The sequence below is a fragment of the Megalops cyprinoides genome, chromosome 10 (genome assembly GCF_013368585.1).
Source record: "Megalops cyprinoides isolate fMegCyp1 chromosome 10, fMegCyp1.pri, whole genome shotgun sequence".
Lineage (NCBI taxonomy): Eukaryota > Metazoa > Chordata > Actinopteri > Elopiformes > Megalopidae > Megalops > Megalops cyprinoides.
Window position 1 is genome coordinate 30,464,026 of NC_050592.1, and position 19,674 is coordinate 30,483,699.

At 45.4% G+C, this 19,674-nt stretch overlaps 1 protein-coding gene across 4 annotated transcripts in view; it reads right to left on the minus strand.

The window, feature by feature from the left end:
- tmem245 (transmembrane protein 245) overlaps window positions 1-17,306 on the minus strand; it is a 30,880-nt gene extending 13,574 nt beyond the window's left edge. For 2 of the 4 annotated variants that reach the window (XM_036539002.1, XM_036538998.1), the window contains exons 1-15: window positions 16,551-17,306; window positions 14,973-15,090; window positions 13,884-13,982; window positions 13,530-13,643; window positions 13,206-13,226; window positions 12,551-12,715; window positions 11,771-11,940; window positions 9,868-9,891; window positions 7,498-7,602; window positions 6,298-6,380; window positions 5,123-5,213; window positions 4,559-4,657; window positions 4,023-4,154; window positions 2,739-2,861; window positions 1,847-1,992 (exon numbers count right to left, since the gene is read on the minus strand). In XM_036539002.1, coding sequence (XP_036394895.1) covers window positions 1,847-1,992; window positions 2,739-2,861; window positions 4,023-4,154; window positions 4,559-4,657; window positions 5,123-5,213; window positions 6,298-6,380; window positions 7,498-7,602; window positions 9,868-9,891; window positions 11,771-11,940; window positions 12,551-12,715; window positions 13,206-13,226; window positions 13,530-13,643; window positions 13,884-13,982; window positions 14,973-15,090; window positions 16,551-17,168 — 2,108 coding nt within the window. In that variant the 5' untranslated portion in view covers window positions 17,169-17,306. The remainder of the gene's footprint in view (window positions 1-1,846; window positions 1,993-2,738; window positions 2,862-4,022; window positions 4,155-4,558; window positions 4,658-5,122; window positions 5,214-6,297; window positions 6,381-7,497; window positions 7,603-9,867; window positions 9,892-11,770; window positions 11,941-12,550; window positions 12,716-13,205; window positions 13,227-13,529; window positions 13,644-13,883; window positions 13,983-14,972; window positions 15,091-16,550) is intronic. The other 2 variants (XM_036538999.1, XM_036539000.1) reach the window with 2 other exon arrangements.
- Window positions 17,307-19,674: the final 2,368 nt, after the last annotated feature.

Genomic DNA, 19,674 nt, shown 5'->3' on the forward strand with positions numbered 1-19,674 from the left:
ATTTTTTGCGTGAGCAGAGGGCTCGATACGAACTACAGCGCAGGAAACAACAGGTTGCAAAATCCGCCCATGGCCAACGCCAAGCGCGTCTTCCCAGAGTCACTTTAAAATTACCACTACAGTGCCGAGTTACAGAAGCACTGCGCTAGTACCAGTATGACAACATATGGCTTTAAAATATACAGCTCAATTGGTCTGTTTCATTTGACTAGAACATGCATACATTTGTGGTTTAACTGTAACAACTACACATAAATAAATCAGGTCGCATTTAAAAAGAAGTCCTAACAAGACACTACACAATCCTAACATCATGGGGTCTTCATCTGAAAATGTATTTATCCTACTGTTGCCTGTGCACTAAATGCTCTAAACAGACAGAGGCACGAAATCATGTACTACGGTAAAACTTTAGACGAACTGGCACAGCATTGGTAATAACGCTCTTACCCTTGGTGTGGCATGGTGCATGCTGGGATACAGGCCTCTGTGGCTGAGCCAGGATTTAATCTCTTACCAGGGTGACCCATAATGCCCTCGTCAGGAGCTATTCTCCTCAAGAAAACTTAACAGTCGCTGTCCAGCGCTGTCTCGGGCTACTCCCCCAAAGCACTGATGCTAATGATGTGATTAATTGCTAGGGAAAGCGAGGTTAGCGCTGTTGCAAGGGCACTCCACTCCGCTTTCACAAGGCTACCGCCGTCCGTCCATCTCCCCCGGCAACGCCTGACAAAAGCCGATTGTGCGCGGAAATGCTCTAATTAAACGTTTGCTTGGCTGCGCCGGCCTTGATTAAAAGCCTCTACCGTTAAGAAAGGGAGACTCCTGGGGGGCATTGTCAGAAACAGACTCGCTCCTGCTGTAGAGAATGAGCCTGGAGAATGCCCTGAGCCCCCTCTACAGGCAGGAGAGAGGACTGCAGACATGTTTCTGGCTAGTGCCAGAGCAGCATTTGGACACACCCAAGGGTGGTGGTCGTGAGTGTAGCTGCACCCAGTGAGGTTCACACAAAGACATCCTATTCAAGGCTCCCGGTGACTCAAAATCATATTCAATACCATAACTATTTCCTTATTTATGCTTCATGATGCTCTATATCTGACGAAAGCGCAGCATCTAAAAAGGAAAGCTCCCAGATTCAACATCACCTGTGCCGAGCCTGCCCTTACCCTTAGCTATATTTGAGAGAACAAAAGAAAGTAATCCCTTACGAAGGCCAGTAACATATTCCTAGATGCAGACCGCTAACATCCAAACATCCTTTAAAACAGTGTTTCTCAACCCTGGTTGTGGGGACCCACCACCTATGCTGGCTTTGATTGCAGCTGGACACTCAATTAAATGGAGTTCATAGAGCTGTTTTTTTAATCCTCCTCTTGATTTGACATCATTAATTTTGCTCAACAGGAAGACATTCACAAAAAATGTTGAGCAAACGAACAAACATTTTTTATTTTGATATCAGCACCAACACATCTCTAGCAATTTATATCTTTTACAAACAATTTAACAGCCCATTTCTTTCACAAACAATTCATGGCAGACTAAAAGAAATCAATTCAGGCCGATACTCTGTGAACAGCCCAATAAAACCTAATTAACTGGGCCACAATGAGAACCAGCACACACAGTAGGACTGGGGTTGAGAAACAATGATTTAAAAGAGTGACACCTCCTGCTTAAGATTTATATCTTACAGGCTCACAGCCACCAGCCCTTGCTGGTTGTAACTTGGGAAAACTCCAAGTGCAGGACTTTTCTCACAGGCAAAGAGACAGTGCTACTCTCTACTAAGTGTGGTACTCTTGGAGCTACAGGTGTGAGTGTCTCTGTTGGCCACACTGACCTTATGGCCTCCTCCACAGACTGGCCGATGATGTTGGAGGACGGCCCAGGCTGGGACAGGGGCGTCAGGCTTATCACCCACTTGACAGGCTTGTAGTACTCGCCGCTGGAGCTCAGCAGGTAGAAGAGGGTAGTGAGGAATATCACCTGCAACGGAAACCAGATCTGAGCGACCTCTCACACCGCTCCTGCTGTGGAGCTACTACCAGAGTGGGAAATCCATTTAACGTTCAAATTTGAACATTTGAGCCTGAGCCACCTTCAGAACTCACATCAGGCAGAAAATGATGGTGGTTGACTAGTTACTTCTATGCAGAGAGAAGGTTTCCTTGCTCATCCACAGGAGGGAGACAAACAAACACAGAGATTGTTTTGGAAAATCAAGGAGCTGGCACAAGCAGTGTACAGCCAAAATAAAGGAGTACGCTCGGGTGAGATCTGTGGGTGATGATTTACAGACAATAAACCACGGACAACAGACAGAGAGAGAGTGAGGAGGTCAGAGAAATATGTCCAGGACATAAAGTGCCACAGAGAGAGCAAGCAAGTTTGGACAAGCCGAGAGAGAGAGAGAGAGAGAGAGAGAGAAAAAGCAAGAAAGGGAAGCAGGCCAAGGACAGTCAGAGGCAGAAAGAGAAGGTAACAGACGCGTGCCCATGGCAGTGAACAGCACGGAGAGACTGAGAGCAGGAGAAACGCTTCCAGGACAGTGAGTGGCACACAGAATAAGAAAAAGGGAACACAGACATATCAAGGGCAGCCAGTGGCACACAGAGTGAGAGAAAGAGAAGAGAGATGACACAAGGGCAGCCAGTGGCACACAGAGTGAGAGAAAGAGAAGAGAGATGAACAAAGGGCAGCGAGTGGCACACAGAACACAAGAAGGCTCTCACCAGGGACAGGACGAAGTTGAGCAGCGCCGTGCCGCTGTGGAAGAGCACGGTGAGCAGTGTGGTGGTGGTGGAGATCAGCAGGCCCACGTTACGGCTCATCACCACCCACAGTGACTCCAGGATCTGCAGGCCACAGGACCGCATGACAACGCATGACCATATCACAGGACATTACCATATCACAGCACATCACCATATCACAATACAATATCACACCACAGTAACGCAATACATTATCAGCCCACAGCAGCACATATAATACTTTACCACACCGCCCTAACATGTCATATTAACACACAATACTTCACAACAGAAAATACTATCATGCACAATACATCTACACAAAACGTCAACATTCTCAAAATGTTTTGACACAGAATGCATTACCATACCAGAAGACAAGATCATGTATAATATATCACCACAAACTACACAGCCATACAGATACCACACCATGAAATCATGCCCAATGTGTTACTACAACACAATAAATTATCATACACACAATAGTTTACCACACATGAATACATTACTACTCCACATTACCAAATACATTTTATAGATTGGCTGAGAGGTCAATACTGGAAAAAACTGGCACATGGCCATGACTATAGAGACCAAGGCTACAGGCCAAGGTTAAATCCATCAAGGCTAAGGGCACAGTAGTATTTTTTAATGTCAGTTTAATTAGCAAAGGTAAGGATCTCAACATACTGAAGTTGCACATTTCAGAAAGGTTTTGTCAGTGACATTATTAGAGCTTTTGATAACAATATTTGTTGTGACAGTACTGTGACATATACTGATTTAACAAAACATGTTTTGTAGTACTGTTTGCTTTTGCCTCATGAAAAAGCATCCAGGGTGAAACAGAAACCCAGGAAAAGCCTTTGATTGGACTTGTCTAGCACTTACAAATCAGTCTTGCAGTCTTCCAGTATGACTTGTGTGTGGAGTGAATGTCAAACTCAGAACCTTTCCTGGGGTTCATTCCTACACTCAACTCTTCATGGAAAATCTATAGCTGAAGTGTTGATTTGGTTGGACATGTTAGAAAGTGACTGCGAGAAAACTCACAGATAAAACTAGCTGCAACTGCAAAGCACACACAGAAAGTATCAAACGTTGAATATACCTTAAAGGGCCAAGGTGACTTGCACAGCTACACAATCTACTACAACTACTGACATTCACACGTGGGACGGGGGGTTGGTGCTGCTGGGGGTGCAGTGTGAGGTACAAGACGGGGTGTCGGGGTGATGTGACGGCGGATCTCGTACTCACAGACAGAAGCGTCTCGATGTTCTCCTGCACGAAGGAGGCGATGTCCTGCCAGTCCAGGATGTCTCCCAGCCAGCTGTTCTGCCGCTGGGGGTGGAGCTTGTGTCCGCGGTGACGGCCTGTGTGGGTCACGTTCTGCGGAAGGCCCAGAGGCAACCCCGTCAGCGCGCTCCTTCTCCCAAATGCCCGGGGAGAGGGGTGGCCCTAGGATGTGTGTGTGTGTGTGTATAGGGGGGCTTACCCTGTTCTCACCTCCCGAGCTAACCTCACCCTCAATCACAAACTTTGCTCGTGTCATCCCTCTCCACTTTGAGGATGTGTGCTAAGCAGAAGAACCAAGCAATGCAGAGCTGGGGTGAAAAGGTAACCTTCATTCTCTGCTATCTCTGCTATCTGAACACAGGAAGCACTGTACTGCTGACGTGGCATTAACTCATCTCTCAACAGCACAGACACGACCACATCAGTCTGGTTCACAGTCAGCTTTCACACGGGGAGTGTGTTATTTCCGGGGTCCGTGGCGACAGCGCGGCCCTTACCTTGACGAACCAGGAGTGGTAGAGGCGATCCCACAGCTCCAGCACCTGCTTCTCGATGACGGCCGTGTGGTTGACTTTATCACCCAGCATCTTGTGTAGCTGTAACACAGAGGGGAAACCGTGTCATGACCTATTCCTCTCCTTCACGCACAGAGCAGGGTTTTCGCAGGTACAGCGCAAGTACAGAGTCACAGCCCTGTCTCCCAGGCGCTCGCCACTCTCACACGTTGCTGCCTCCGAGACCCTTGCAATTCAGGGATCCACAGCTTTAGGTATTGGAGTATAAGGCAACACTCCTCATTCCCAGCACATTATTAACACAGTTTAGGTTTTATTATGCTGCTATTATGCTGTTGTTCATAACACCGTTACTTAATTGCTCGTTTACGGTATTGCTACAGCTCTTATTTACTGAAAATGTGTTTGCTTCTGTATCACGAACAAAAGCCCCTTTGCGCGAAAGGATGTAGTATGAGCACAATGCTGTAGAGTACCCATGGATTCTCCCCATTTGTGGAGTGTGTGCCATGCAAATGGGGAATAGCATTGTGTTGGCTTCCCTACCTTATGAGTTATCCACTCTCTCCCATGCTGATAGACGTTGGTGGCTGCAGAGTTCAATGCCCTCTGGACCACCTGGGCTTCTGGGAGCCAGCTGTAGGTAAGGGAGAGGAGAGAACTGCTCAGGGGTGTCAGATTTACAGAAATGTGTTCCCTCTGTCCATAAACAGAGAACAATAAGGGTGGCTCCAGATCAGCCCCTGGGCCAGCCAGTGGAACGCTTTCAGCATTAAGTCGATGCGAGTCTGCTCCAGAAGGTGTCAGCCGAAAACAGCCCTGTCCGAGCTCCTTGAAGGATACATTACCGTGTCACTTTATATTCTGGAGTCTGCAATGTGATGGAACACAGAGCACACCCCTCGCCTCCACAGACACTGCACCAGCCAATAGAATTAAAGAGCACAGCAAACAAACACATTCCTGATATTTCATGCCCAGACATTCAGTGAGTCAAGTTACTGCAGTTGCCAAAGTTGCCAGCTGTGTCGGATTAAAGGGGCGGTTTTTGCTTTCTGGCAAAGGCGGTGAACCCCAGATGTAGGGGATGGGTTTACAGGCTAGCAACCCCTTTAAATGTCACAGTCTTGCCCATTTGACGATCGGACAGCAGAGTTTTGCTATTAATAATCTATGAAGTGCTCTGTCATGCCTCTGTACAGTGCCTTGCTGTGTGAAACAGGCCTTTCTTTTTATGGATTTGAGGTGTGCACTTTAGAAGTCAGAGTTTAACAGCTCAGCAGTACTCATGGTGACCAGTGGTGGGTGCTTACAAGACACCAAGAGTTTACCCAAGAAACTAAACCCCAGAGACAGCGTTTGGTTGGATGTATACATCCTTTATCAATCTGCCACTATAAAGGGGCATTTCCTGAGTCTGCTGACTGGTACACCCAACTAAACCTGCTCTAAGGTTCTTTTTCAAACTGTACTGTGTGATTAGAAAACACAAGGTTAGCTGTAACTGTTAGGTATACCACTGACAACTCAAAGAAGTGGCCACAAATGTCCGCTGTTGTTCCAATGAACAGGACAGACTAGTACAAGTCCACCATGGTGGACTGAGAAACCAGGAATCACAGTGCATATGATGTGACAACCGGTACCGTCTCCTACAGGGGAAACGTCACCTCCAATAAAGCTTGTGACAGTTCTGGCGTGTGGCAGTCCCTGTGACTTACTTGGCCCATTCGGGGTGGTTCGACACGGTCTCATTGATGAGGTTGCTGGTGACCTCAACAATGTGGACACTTTCATGGTGAACCTGCAAACCAGGGAAAGCGAGCAAACTGTCTGAGCGACATTTACAGGCACTTCAGCACCTAGAGACTTCACCTGAGCATTAGAAACCAAGATTACCTTCATTCCAGTCAATGAGCTTTGCCCTCACCTTCAGCAACAAATTCAAGCAAGTCTCCACAAGTCCACAACTTTTTTTCAAAGATTATATGTCTTAAAACAAATTTTTAGCATGTTCAATGTCCACCACAATCAACCTGTTATAACTTCAGTTAACATAATAACATTTCAGGAACATAAATAGTGACTTAAATAGTGACCAGGCTGCTTTAAAAATTGTCACCTGCTACTGTGCTTCATGCTGTTGTGTGGGTAAATGTACTAATTGGAGCATTGTTTTTTTATAGTGTACAATTGTGTGAGTTTGTGATTTATCCCTGGGGTAAGGTTTTGTTCCTTTGTTTTATGACATGTCAGGGAAGGAAAAAAACTGCACTTGCTGTAGTGAAAGGCTGACCAAAGTCTGCACTGATTATACCGCACCTGTGCCTCAGGGGTCTGACACATTCAGATTATGAACTCTCTGTGTCCTGCGCAACTCAGATGATCTCCATTTAATCAAAAATTTAAACAAGAGCAGCTAACATTACGAAAAGGGCGGGCATACATAACTATTATTTCTTAAATGTCATCTACAGCAGCCCATTGTGCTGAAATAACAGCCGGGAACAGGGAGAGCTCGACACCATCTATTTGAATATGCAAATTATAATGGAAATCATGTCAGACCTCTAGTCAGACCTTTCCTTAACAGCACCATTGTGGATATTTGAGGAATAATATAACCACTGTGTAATTTGTCTCTTGGAGTGTTTGTCCTAAAGGTTTAAATAGGCTTATCATTATCTCTGTAATAGCACTACCCTCTGCTGCCTGCTCTTACATGACTGGACCATTTATTCTTAGCAATAATTACTGTTACTAAATAATAATAGCTTAAGTAACAATGCAATAGTTTATATTTTTGTGATTCAGAACAGAAGTTTGTTGAGCAGTAGGCTTCTGACTGCATGGCTAGCACCACGCCTATACCGGCCTGTGATTGGTCAGTGTACTGTGGGGCACTGGCTGGGACAGAGTACCATGGCAGTCAGGAGCAGCGCCATCAGCAGAGTCCCCGTCACCAGGAGGAAGATGATGAAGATGCTGATGAGTTTGTCCAGGGAGCGCTCGAGCCACACAATCATCTGCACAGAGAGAGAGAGAGAGAGAGAGAGAGAGAGAGAGAGAGAGAGAGAGAGAAAGGAACAGAGCGGGGAGAAAAAGAGAAAGGAGGAGAGAGCCGGGGGGAGAGTGAGTGAGAGAGAGGAAGAGACAGAGACGGGGAGGTCAGGGACCAGTCGGGTTGCAGGCGATCTGTACAGACATGCAAGTGTGCCCGGACACATAGAGAAACCTGTGTCCGCGTTCCTCCCCTAACGGCCGGGAAACAGCGACTCCCTCACCCTTCACCCTGCCACCCTGCCACCCTGGATTAAGCGACAGGGTAACCCTCAGACCATACACCCACATGCTTAAAACTTGACTATACCATCTGTGGAGGCCATTCCCCACTTCTGAAAGAAAACTTCAGGTACTTTTGTGTAGAATCAGTCCTTGAGATATTCTCTAACTCTGTCCCTGTGCAGCAGTGGACAGAGTTGGAGACCGGGCATGAAATCAATAAAAGATCCTCTTTGTCAGAAAGGGTCCGTGTCTCCTCAACCCAGGTTTCTCTATGGCTCCCAGCATTACAAACTCCTTTGAAGTCGCACTTGCACGTCCACTTCAGGTTACGTTGACAAAAAGACCATTTTGGACTGTGTAAGTGGATTACTGGTTGTCACCATTACATGGGTAAGGATGTTGGCTTAGTATTAGTGTCAGTGGCCTCCAAAATCCCCGTTGTTTTCCTGTATGTATCTGTTAACGAAACGAACAGTGTACAATATAATGTTACCCATACTTTCTTGCTTGCTTAAAATGTAATCTGCCGAGACCGTCAGAATCCTTCCCTCCCGAGCTTTTGTCATAAAGAAGCTTAGTTTTCTTAACTTTCAAGGACAGCTAAGTTACAGATGCCTGAGACTTAACCTTGTTTACAAAGATAATGTATAGCTTCAACGGGGCCTTGGGCGTACAGATAACCACACTTAATCTCTTTACTGCTATGTGGATAAACCTGCTGTTCAGTGTGTTGTAATATTGACAGGGCCCAGTAAACCAACAGGAAGCGGTTTTACAAAAATGTTACTATACTATACTAAGGCAGTTACAGATACAATTCAAGGGGATATTGACCTGCTTCACCTACATTTATTGCATTAGCGAACCATTTTAATTCCTGGCAATAAACAACACTCATAAATGAAAGTCCTTATAAAGCTAAGCTTCATGAGTTCTCTCCACATTGCGTAACATAACTCAACCATTTAAAAAAAGCACATAAAAGTGAATATTTCCCTTCCTCTATCTGCACCGTGGGCAAGAGAAAGATGATCTGGATGGCTTTTTCTTAAGGTTACCCTTAAGTCAAGAGAACTCGGGCAGAGGCTGAGGAAAACCTCCTCCAATCAGAGCTCAATACAGGAAAACAGCAAACCGTAAAGCTCCTCTCCTCCAGAGCCCCACCCTGTCCCCCCCTCCCGCCACCACACCCCTCAAACCACAACAGTCTAAAAAGGCATGTTATCTCTACATGCATCTCAGGTGTACAAAGCCAACCAGCTATGGAAGCTATGGAAGGTTCTGGAAAGAGTGCAGAACAGGTCTTTGGGGGGAGGGTGTGAGGAGCAGGCATTGCTGAGAGTGCACCTGGTGAGCAGAGGATGCACACCAAACAAGGTTTACAAACTCGCCGTGGGCGAGGGCTTGCGCAAAGGGCTAAAAGGCAGGACTCTCCTCACGGGCCAGCTTCAAGGGGCTGGAGAGAACCGAGGGGAGAGCCTGACGGATACCCAGGTGCACAAACAGGCAAAGTGCTCCACGCTACACTGCTGCTTTGGGAAGCCATGCTCAAAGTGGGAGGGTGAGGGTGCCGAGGCAGCGTGGCAAATTTTGTCCATCTTTTTTTAATCACTTCTCATTTTCTTGAAATTCATAAGAATGGAAGATAGGATTTTTTCTGCAAAGATATCCACTTAGAATTGAAGCTGCGATGAATGGCTTGTGGGGGGGTGGGGGGGTGGGGGTGGCAGGGTTGCAAGTGTTGCGATCAATTTAAAAAAAAAAAAAAGAAAAGAAAGAAAAACCTTCGATAGCTTGCGGCACTAACACCGGCAGAGCTTAAAGAAGCAGGAAGCCCATGATTTTAGCAGCGGATCTGGAAGGGTGAATAAGATGACAGTGAAAGTGGATGGATACAGCCTCAGTCCAAGCGTCTAATGGGTGTGCAATCTCACTCACTCTCACTCGCTCGCGCTTTCTCTCTCGCTCTCTCTCCGTTACTGCAGACTAAACCACCAGATCATTACCTGCTTGTTAAGCCAATGCCAGAGCTTTTGGAAGGAAGACAAGAAGACACGGGGGGGATTATTGGAGAGAACAAACACGAGTGCAAGTGAGAAGCAATCATCACATGGTTTCAGGCACAAGCCTCTCCAATGGGGAGGGGCTGACTGGAAGGGGTGGTAGCTGTGGAGCTGTGAAACAGTGACTCTAGACTAAAATACACATGTGAATTACCAAAAAAGAGAAGTGTTCCTGCACCATTTCTCTTTTTGTTTCCTACATTGTTCCTAAAAGTAAGGGTTTGAGGAGAGAAGGAGGTGAGAAGAAGGGGAGGGAGGGGAAAAATACATACATACATACATATTTGAGTGGAATTTTTCTTAAATTGACACCTGTACATTGTAGAAATAACCATTTGATCTTGCTGGAAGTTGCCCTTATATGCGACATTCTGGGTGTGGGTCTCTAGAGAGGAAATGAAATTCAAATGATGTGAAATGGAGAGATGACTGAATGATCAGTGAGTTTTAAACATATGGCCAAGGGCAGAAGACAGGCAAAGGTACATTTACAAGGATATTCAGCAAGCCAGGAGGATATATGCACAAAAAACTGGGAAATAGTACATTTAACCAGAGGTTGAAATATCCTTTTGTTCTATTAAGAGTATCTTAAAAGGGTATCTCCTCTTCAAAGTGCCATTTTCACAGTGAAGTAGTTATCTGGAAACTGGGTCAGGAGGTTCAGAAGAGACTCAGACAGTGGTAGCCCCCATTATCCTAACTGACATATAGTTTGGCATTTTGATATCATCAATGCATGAATTACATTAAGATGACATGGCCCTCTGTTCAACCTAACCGCACTTTTTATCAGCCTAAGTAGTGCATTTGAGCAAGTGTTTCTTGTCTAGTTTTTACAGACTGGCATTTAATAAACGCATGGGGTTCAATTGATTTGACAGCTGGTAACCTCCAGTTGTGAAAAAGCTCCCTGCTGTTACAGAATACCTGCAGAGAGCATTTTGATAAAGATCAGGTTTAAGCATACCTCCATTAGGATCTCCGCGTAGTTGTATATATAATCTCAACATCAAGCAAAATGCTCAATTACGTGCAGTTCCTAAAATTCAGTAGTAGCAGTGTGACGAGTCACGCAATATAAGATGATCTTAGAACTACATGAAAGGAAGAAATGGCAATACAGCTATGCGTCTATGTATGTGCAGTGTATGTGCCTGCCTGTTTGTCTTTAGTGATCTCCCCTAAAATCTGGCGATTTTGTTGAGTCCGGGTTTGAAATGTCACCACCTGACCGGTGCAGCGAGCATGCTGGCAGGATTGTAGCTTCTCCTTTCCTCTGTGCAGACAAACAGTGCCAAGCGCCTCGGACTGATCCAAGATCCAGGCAGGGACACTCCGCCATGCTTACAGAGACTGTGCCAGGCATCACATGGGCACCACAGCTCATGCACCCGGACCGTGCCGGACCCCCCCGTTTCCATCCAAAAAGTCACAGACAATTCTGACTCTCAGTGCCTAACACCGCTGCCAGCCGGGTGCCATAACCACAGACCAACCGTTGCCGCTTTGACTGCAGCCTCAACAAACTATCGCAAAGGGCTGTCAGCTGTGGGTAGGGTTCGGGAGAGCAATGTGTCTGTGAGGCATTGTGAAGGAGAGGGTGTCTACTTTACCTGGCATGGTGGCTGAGGTCGGTCTTCAAATCGCCCAAATCACAGTGACTGAGAGGCTGAGTGGAGCTGTGGCTGTTACTGTGGGCTAGATTAACATGGCAGTGGGGGGGGGTTCTGAAAGAATGGGGGGTGGGGGGGGCGGTGCTGGGTACAGATGGACGGAGTGACTGTGGCGGTGCAGACTGGAGATGATGGTCAGAGGTGGATGGTTGGGTAGGGGCGGGGTTTACCTTGGTGTCCACTCTGAGCAGGAACTGGGCCAGGCCTTTAATTGGCCCAGGCAGCAGGGCCTCCTGCCGCTCCTTGAGGAACTGGCCAATCGCAGCCCCCCACGAAGCCAGGGTCCTCACCGCAAAGCCCTTAAGCCCAAAGTGCACCACCAGCTTCTTCAGCACCCACACTGCACACAGCAAACAGCAAACAAAGCCATTTCAAGCACACATACACCAGAAATCAGCCAAGGACACCCTATACCCTTCAAAATGCAGGGTGAACATGACACATAGATCATTTACATGACATACTTAATCGTATCCTACTACAAAGTGTGTGTCCAAGTACCTTATATCTATACTCTTGGTATACAATGATACATTCAGATCAAAAAGTAATAATAACAACAATAAAACAAAGAAGAACAAAGCCTAGAACTCTAGAACTCTTATGGTCAACAGCAGTGGTATTGTATGTATGTCCTATAGCAATTTGTTGGAGGGGATATTAGGCAACAGAGGAAAACCAGTTATTTTTGTTTCTGAGAACATGCGTGTATGACTGTGTGCCAGTGAGGCAGTGTACAGCATCAAGTGTTTAATAGGGGAATGTGAGTGACTGAGTGAGGGTGTAAGAGAATGAATGGGTGTATCTGGGTCAGTGTGTGAGTGAGTGAATGTGAGTAGGTGAGAGGGTAAGCGAGACTCTGAATGAACGTGTGTGAGGGAGTAAGCATGTAAGCGAGTGAGTGTGTGTGTCTGCGTGATAAGGTGTGCGTGGGTACAGGCTCAGGTTACCAGCCACAGGGATAGGCAGCAGCTGCAGAATCCACAGGTTGAGCCAGATCTGCACCAGGACAATGGCCCATGCCAGCAGCACAAAGTAGATGTCACTGGCCTTCTCCTTGTGCAGCAGCGTCCGAATCTCCGGCCGCGTCCTGCGCCCGGGGGGGTCAACTGTGTCTGCAGAGAGTCGGGGGACAACGCTCAGAGCCCACAAATCTCAGGCTTATTACACATGTGGGGTTCAGTCACCATGACTGCTGCTAACCTCCAGTTATGGTTCACTGCACACCACCCTCTAAACATATCACTCCAATACATACCAATGTATTCACAATATCACTGTACTATAAAGGACAAAAAAGACAACGCCTAAATTACAGCCAGTAGCCAAAAGAACTCCATCAATGTATGATTATAAACCTGTACTGAATGCCACTCAGACATTAGACATGCAACACAATCATAAACAGAAACTATATACAAATAGCTAGAATATTAAAACCACCCACAAATACAAGCTTGACATTTTGTTAATGGTATATTGGCACATTAGCACCAGTATACATATGTACTGGTATAATAATACTATATCTACCATATTTTGCACATACCATCTGAGATACGGCAATCTCACACATACACACACACACACACATGCTCACTCTACCTGTCCATGCCCCACACAGAGCTGCATCAGGCAAAAAATGGGAGAGTGTTACACTCACGTACCAGAGAGAGAGAGACAATACAATTGTAGCTGCAGTCAAGCACTAACGTAACTGTCTTATATGTTGTAACACAGCACACAAAAATTCTTAGTTGTGGGTACAACTGTACTGACTCCCTCAGTTTCATGTCATGCAGAAACACTGGTATGTGAAGTTCAATGTCTTCTTACTCTTAATAAATTAGCGGACCTTAGCATACCTGTTACCACTATGATTTTAGTGGGCACCTTTTTTCTCCACTGTTTCTCTTACTGTTTACTCACCTTGAGAAAGGGGTGTGGAGCCTTCCTGGTCCTGGTTGGGTCTGATGTTGCTACAGGAGATGGCCATGTAGATGGTGCTGGCAGCAAAGGACAGCACCTGCCCCGACAGCTCACCTGCAGCGTCAGGTAAAACGGAGAACTGCCATATCACAATACTGTACGCTGCAATCACAGCTGCCTCCCAAGTGGGCCGCACTGTGCGAACAATGGCTGTGGCCCCAGGACAACAAATATAACAGTACGTTTAAATTAAAACCTCTAATGAGGGTTAAAAGACCTGATTGAACAAGAAGTATATCATGTTGGCTGGAAGGCACAGACAGGTCGTGCTGGTATCAGTGGCCGCTCGCTCACCTTTGCCTGAGACCTGAGGTTTCTCCTGCAGGGAACCCACGATCAGGAGACTGACCACAACCACAAAGATCGGGACCCTCCAGGACCCAGTCAGAGACACTGGGGAGAGTAGGGGGTGGGACGAAGAGGAACATAAGAGAGGAGAAAAATGTGAGATGGAAGATGCAGCGGCAATTTGCAGAGCTGCTTCACTCTATCAGAAAAGATTCTACATTCACAGGTAGCCTTTAATGTCACATTATGAGTGTGCTGTTACTGCTACTCTCACGAGGCTCAGTTCAGACCAATCAGTGCAATAGGGACATCTCTTCAATGACTGACCCCAACACATGGCATGAACTCAACATAACTTCATGAACAATACCCTTTCAATTGATTTTCCTCTGCTTGTTGGACTATGAGGCAAGGAGGGTGCAGGCAAACTCAACTCTAAAACACGCTACTGTACATGTTATTTCTCAACACCACATGATAATGCACCTCATCTTGACCAACAGAGAGAAGGAGAAGAGGCTAGACATTTTAGCATTTCAGCCGCTGAGGTTAGAAGTTCACCAGTAGAAATACTAATGCGGGCAGTGCAGTCTCTAAATATATCAGCATGACATGCTGCTCAAGAGACCTTTAGACAGCCGCAATGGTGACACCCCTTTATACTCTATGAAACGTGCTTTGTCACTTGCAAAACTTTGGGTGGGCTCAAAGCACATGGGACCCCTCCAAGGGCTGGAGGGGGGGTTGACACCTGGGCTCAGTTTTATAAGTTCGAGTACAAACATGAGATAACCTCACACGCACAAAAAAGGGAGAGGCTGAAAAAAAAAATGCGGTAATGGCCTTGGAGCCATTTTTAGACACCCTGAATGAGAGCATAATTACTGAGCAGAACTGTGAGCAACTGCATGTTCTTTTTTTATCTTATATCTGACAAGATAAGCGCTTCTGCCTCCACCTGCCTCTAAGACACAGTCCCACCACAAAAACATGCCCAGTGGTATCTGCGTTTGCTTTTACAGCTGAAAATCAGGAAGAACAGGCACACAGTGGTGTTTTGTTGTTTTAGGTTCGGGCCCAGTGCGCCATGCTCACCCAGGTATAACAGCAGCACGGTCCAAACGGGCACAGACATGGCCTGCAAGTAGCCCTCCATGCTCGGGGTCCACTTGAAAGCAACAGCCAGCACGTAGCCAACAACGAGAGTCCCAACCTGAGACAGAAAGAAAGAGAGAGACAGAGAGAGAGAGAGAGCACACGCTCATTCCACAGTGTCAAATTTGCCTCCCAACTAATTGACACCTCACTGAATTCCATAAGGAGCTCTGTTTTCCACAGTTCATCTTTTTGGATAAAAAAAATTAACAGCTTTGTTATCATTCATGCTTTATTTTTTCATGTTTCATATTTTTCAGCTGATAATGTGTAAAAAAAAAAACTTTGCTGTCGTTCACACAGAACAACTGCAAATTAAGCACAGCACAAGCTGGAAATGCTGAGGGCTAGCCTCAGATCAGATCTTAGTTAAGATGCAGAAAAGCAAACCAAACTGCTGAGAAGGTAAAGTGTTGATTCTTCCAATCAAAGCCTAGCTAAGCATTCTGACTTGAAGAAGGACTATGTATATACCGCCTCTGTATCTGAGAGAATGTGTGCTTTCGTGGTGTCATGGCGTTAACTAATATGATCTAGGCTTAAGCAAACATTTTAAGCTTTGTAAATTACATTGCCAACTTTGCTCAGACAAGCATTACACCCAAAATGTCCTCTTTTTAGACAGTTATTCTGTGCAGGTAATGTGTTGCTTCGGTGGAAACACTAGACTCTCAAAATAATGAAACTAAAGATCAGAGACTAACGTTTCTCCAGAAGCGTTAGGCAATTAGTCACCTTTCCCTTAAAAATGCCATTTTCGCTGATTGTCTTTTAAAGCCTGTAAAGCCTGTTTTTGTGAAGGGAAGCAGTTGAATGTGCCGGTCGGTCAAACAAACAGATCGATGATGATATTTTTATGACCACCAGGATTGCAGTCTATTTCTGGTCTGATGGCATTGAGCTGACAATGTGCCTGGCCACAGCCCTTCCGTCTACGGGCTGCGTAAAGCTGACCAGTTCCGTTCAAAAAAGTCTTTCACTTAAACTGCAGTAGATTGAATTACGTTCATGAAATTCAAGTTACAGTCACGTTGTGTCATCCGCTAAATGTTAAATGTTCGCCAAGCACCATTTTTAGCATGTCACAGAATCACAACTAGCTGTGGCTAAGTAGACAACAAAGGAACACAAGGGGAACTCAAGGGGAGCTTGAGATATCCATATAAGAAACTAGCTAGGATGTAACTTGGTTAAATGTTTTGATATTTAAACTGACATCAAAACCATCCAATACCTATAAGATGTAACTATTGGTAGCTGACACTATTAGGCTTGCTAGCTTAAGACAGACATCTGAACATAGCAAAATGCTCGAAGTTATCGGTAAATTAATGTATTTAGCTAGTCTACATCGCTTCGAAATAAATTTGATTCCAGTATTTTGACCAAAACACAAATCACTTTTTCCACTTTTACTTCAAGTAAATAACACGTATGTGAATTTAGCTAACGTAAGTTAGCTAACGTTGCCTTGCGAGTCGTTTTCCCCCAAAAGGGGGTGTGTCGCCGTTTACTCACCCACACTGCATTGAAGTAATCCAGCGCGTAACAAATGACAGCACAGGCGTGTTCGATTATCACCTGCATGCCAATGACGCTCCAAAAGTAGTACAAAAAACAGACAAGGGGAACCCCTGCCCCGATCGCCAACAGCACCTTGAGACGTTCCAGGACCAAACCCCCCAGTGTCTCCACGCCGTAATTCACGAACCACACGGGAAGCAGCAGGGTGCCCAACACTATAGGTGTGCCTGTGTCCTGCAAGCCGTTCAGCCACGATCGACCGATCCGGGCCAGAGAGTATTTGAAAGGGTGCAGAAAAGTGCCGCAAAGAACAGCCCATAGCAGCGGACGGAGGAAGGCCTCCAGAATGAAGTATACCAACACGGCTGCCCCGCAGCAGATCGCAACGAAGATCATAGCCCCGGTATTGTAGAAGGCCTGTTTGATGTTTTTGTCGAATTTGAGTGCCAGCGGTGGCTGGCTGAATAGCTGGCTGACCATGCCGGATACCGCCGGGTGCACCGTCTCGTTGAAAGAAACGTGGGGTTGGCGCACATTTTGCGGGCTCTCTGGCTGTGAGGCTTCTGCTGAGGGCGACTTGGCACCCTGTCCGGGCTCCTCTTCGTCTGCCATTTTTTACGGACTGCCCAGCCTCCGTTCACCGTTACCACAGCCACCACCACATTGAGGCTGGAAGGCTGGAATCGAAGGTTTGTGCAAAGCGCACTGGGAAATGTAGTTGGTATTTTCCTTTCTTAAAGAACAGGCTTGTCTCCGAAGTGTCCACCAACTACCAGTAACGGAAACAGGAATTTTACGCCGGCAAAACACAAAATTACCACGTGACTTGGCATGGTCACGTTGCTTTCTAATTTAGTTAACTCTTTAATGACATTGGGGGGTATATGGTTAAAGGCAGTTTTAAAAACAATGTCGTATACACATAACCGCATATGTGCATAGTTTGACTCCATATTTTCGCTATTATTACAGATGCTTTTTGAGGAGCCAGAATTTACTATTGACGTATTAATTTAACACGTAACTCTTTTCTCTGTTCACCCATGTATGAATTTGTGTATGAAATCTGTTTTATTTTACAGTTAACATGGGGGCGCAGATGGAATGGCTATTTCATCAAACATATTGCAGTATTTATTATAAAACTGCTGGTTTTATTCGAAAGATGAGATCGAGATGACAGGAGTAACCTGAACAGTCCTTCATTGAGAGTACCCTCATGTTTGTATATGCTCCAATATGCTGTAATAGCATATTAACTGTTAACTGAGAGGTCACAGGTAAGCCACCCCTAACCAAGAAGCTCATACCATATTGCAAGTAAGTCGTACTGTTTTTTTCCTGAGAGCAGAGGCAAATTTACTCACTCAGTCGGTTTTCAGGGGGGCATATGTTTCTTGTGAAACTTATTAAGCGTGTCTGAATCAACCATGTATCCATCTTACATCGGCATAACACAGTTATGTTGCCTTTGGCTATGCTGTACAGATACGCAGCTTACATGGAACATAATGGAACATAATGAAAATATAAATATGTAAAGGTATGTTCTACTCGTGATGTAAGATGCAACATCTTTCACATTTGCTGTCAAACTAAAAATAGAAAAGACTGCTACAGTAGCTGTGTTGAGAGTCTGTTCTACAATTACCGAGGAAAGATCCACACTGGCTTTCAAGAAAAGTTTATCGGCGTCAGAAGTAACTTTGTTACTGACCAACCTGCGTTTTACACAGCAGACCATGCGCCATCTTGAGGTCAGACCTTGCTTTGCTTCAACATGTTGAAAATAGGAATTGAGTCTTTTTGTGGTCTTTGTACCTTGGTATAAACACCAACGGAAAAACACACCGACTAATCAAATCCTTCCAAAACCTGTGTACACGGCAGGAGATAGCAGTGATGCAAGGACCACACTGTGCACTTCAACAATGTGTCCCCTTGCACTGGCTAAAGCTGTAGTGTAGAAGCACTTTAACTCTGCGTTCAGTTTTGCCACTCCAGTCTACCAAGGCTGTTCTTTGCTTTTGAAATTAGGAAGGGGGCTGGCTGAAATATGAGTGTCCCCTCATCACTGTTATATTTTCCTGTCAAAAATACCCATAAACACCATGATTATTAGGACACCATTAGCAGTCACCACAGATGCGTTTGAAACTGCAGACTGAACACACAACAGCGTATGTTTTTAAAATTTGATACATCTTTATTAAGAACACATACTGTAAAGGTAAATAACATTGTTTGAGGGGGTATAGTGTCAGGAAGAGAACAAACTCATAGTTGTGAGTACTATAGTAGCCTAAATGTAGAATCCATTGGTCTGGACAAAAACTTCATTTCTTAGAGGGGTGTATTGGGGTCTTTCAGGATTATCAACCTGCACTGACTCATACCTCCAAGCAAGACCATTGTTGATCAACAGGAGGTGCAACATAAGAAAGCCTTTATTTTTGTAGATATTTTACCCTCCACTTTTCAGTCTGTATCACTCCAGGAATGGCTTTCTCCTTGACACCTATGAATAGGCATTATTGCATATTTTCTGTGTCTCATTCATGCTCTGGTCAATCACGTATCTCACCGTCACTGGTGCTATTTGTTTTCTTGTGACCATTGCATACACTCCCTTGGTCAACACACACAAACACTCTCACCTTTCTCTCTAGAGAGTTACAGTGTTCCACATTTAATACATGAAATTGGCACAACTATTATTAATCAATCCCAAAATTTGGTGAATCAGCAAATGTGCCGGCAGTTTCCCCATTGGCGACCGATAATGTGTTCTTTACACGCACGTTCACGCCACCTGAAGTGATGAATCTGGGTTCCTTCTGCCAAACACATTATGAAAGAGCCGGTACATGTCTCCTGTTTAAATAAGGTCACATGCATAATGCGCTCCAGAGGGAAATGGATCATGACAGCAATCGTGCCTGGATTAATGTGCCACTGCAATAATTCAACTGATTGATGCTTTCCTCAGCAGCATTTGCTAATGGAGACAAACAAACCTAACGAAAGAGCTAACACTCTACTATTTGTCGCTACCATGGTAACTTCATCATACACAACGTAATGTGAATTATTAAAGTAATACTTGCCTGTGGTGCTG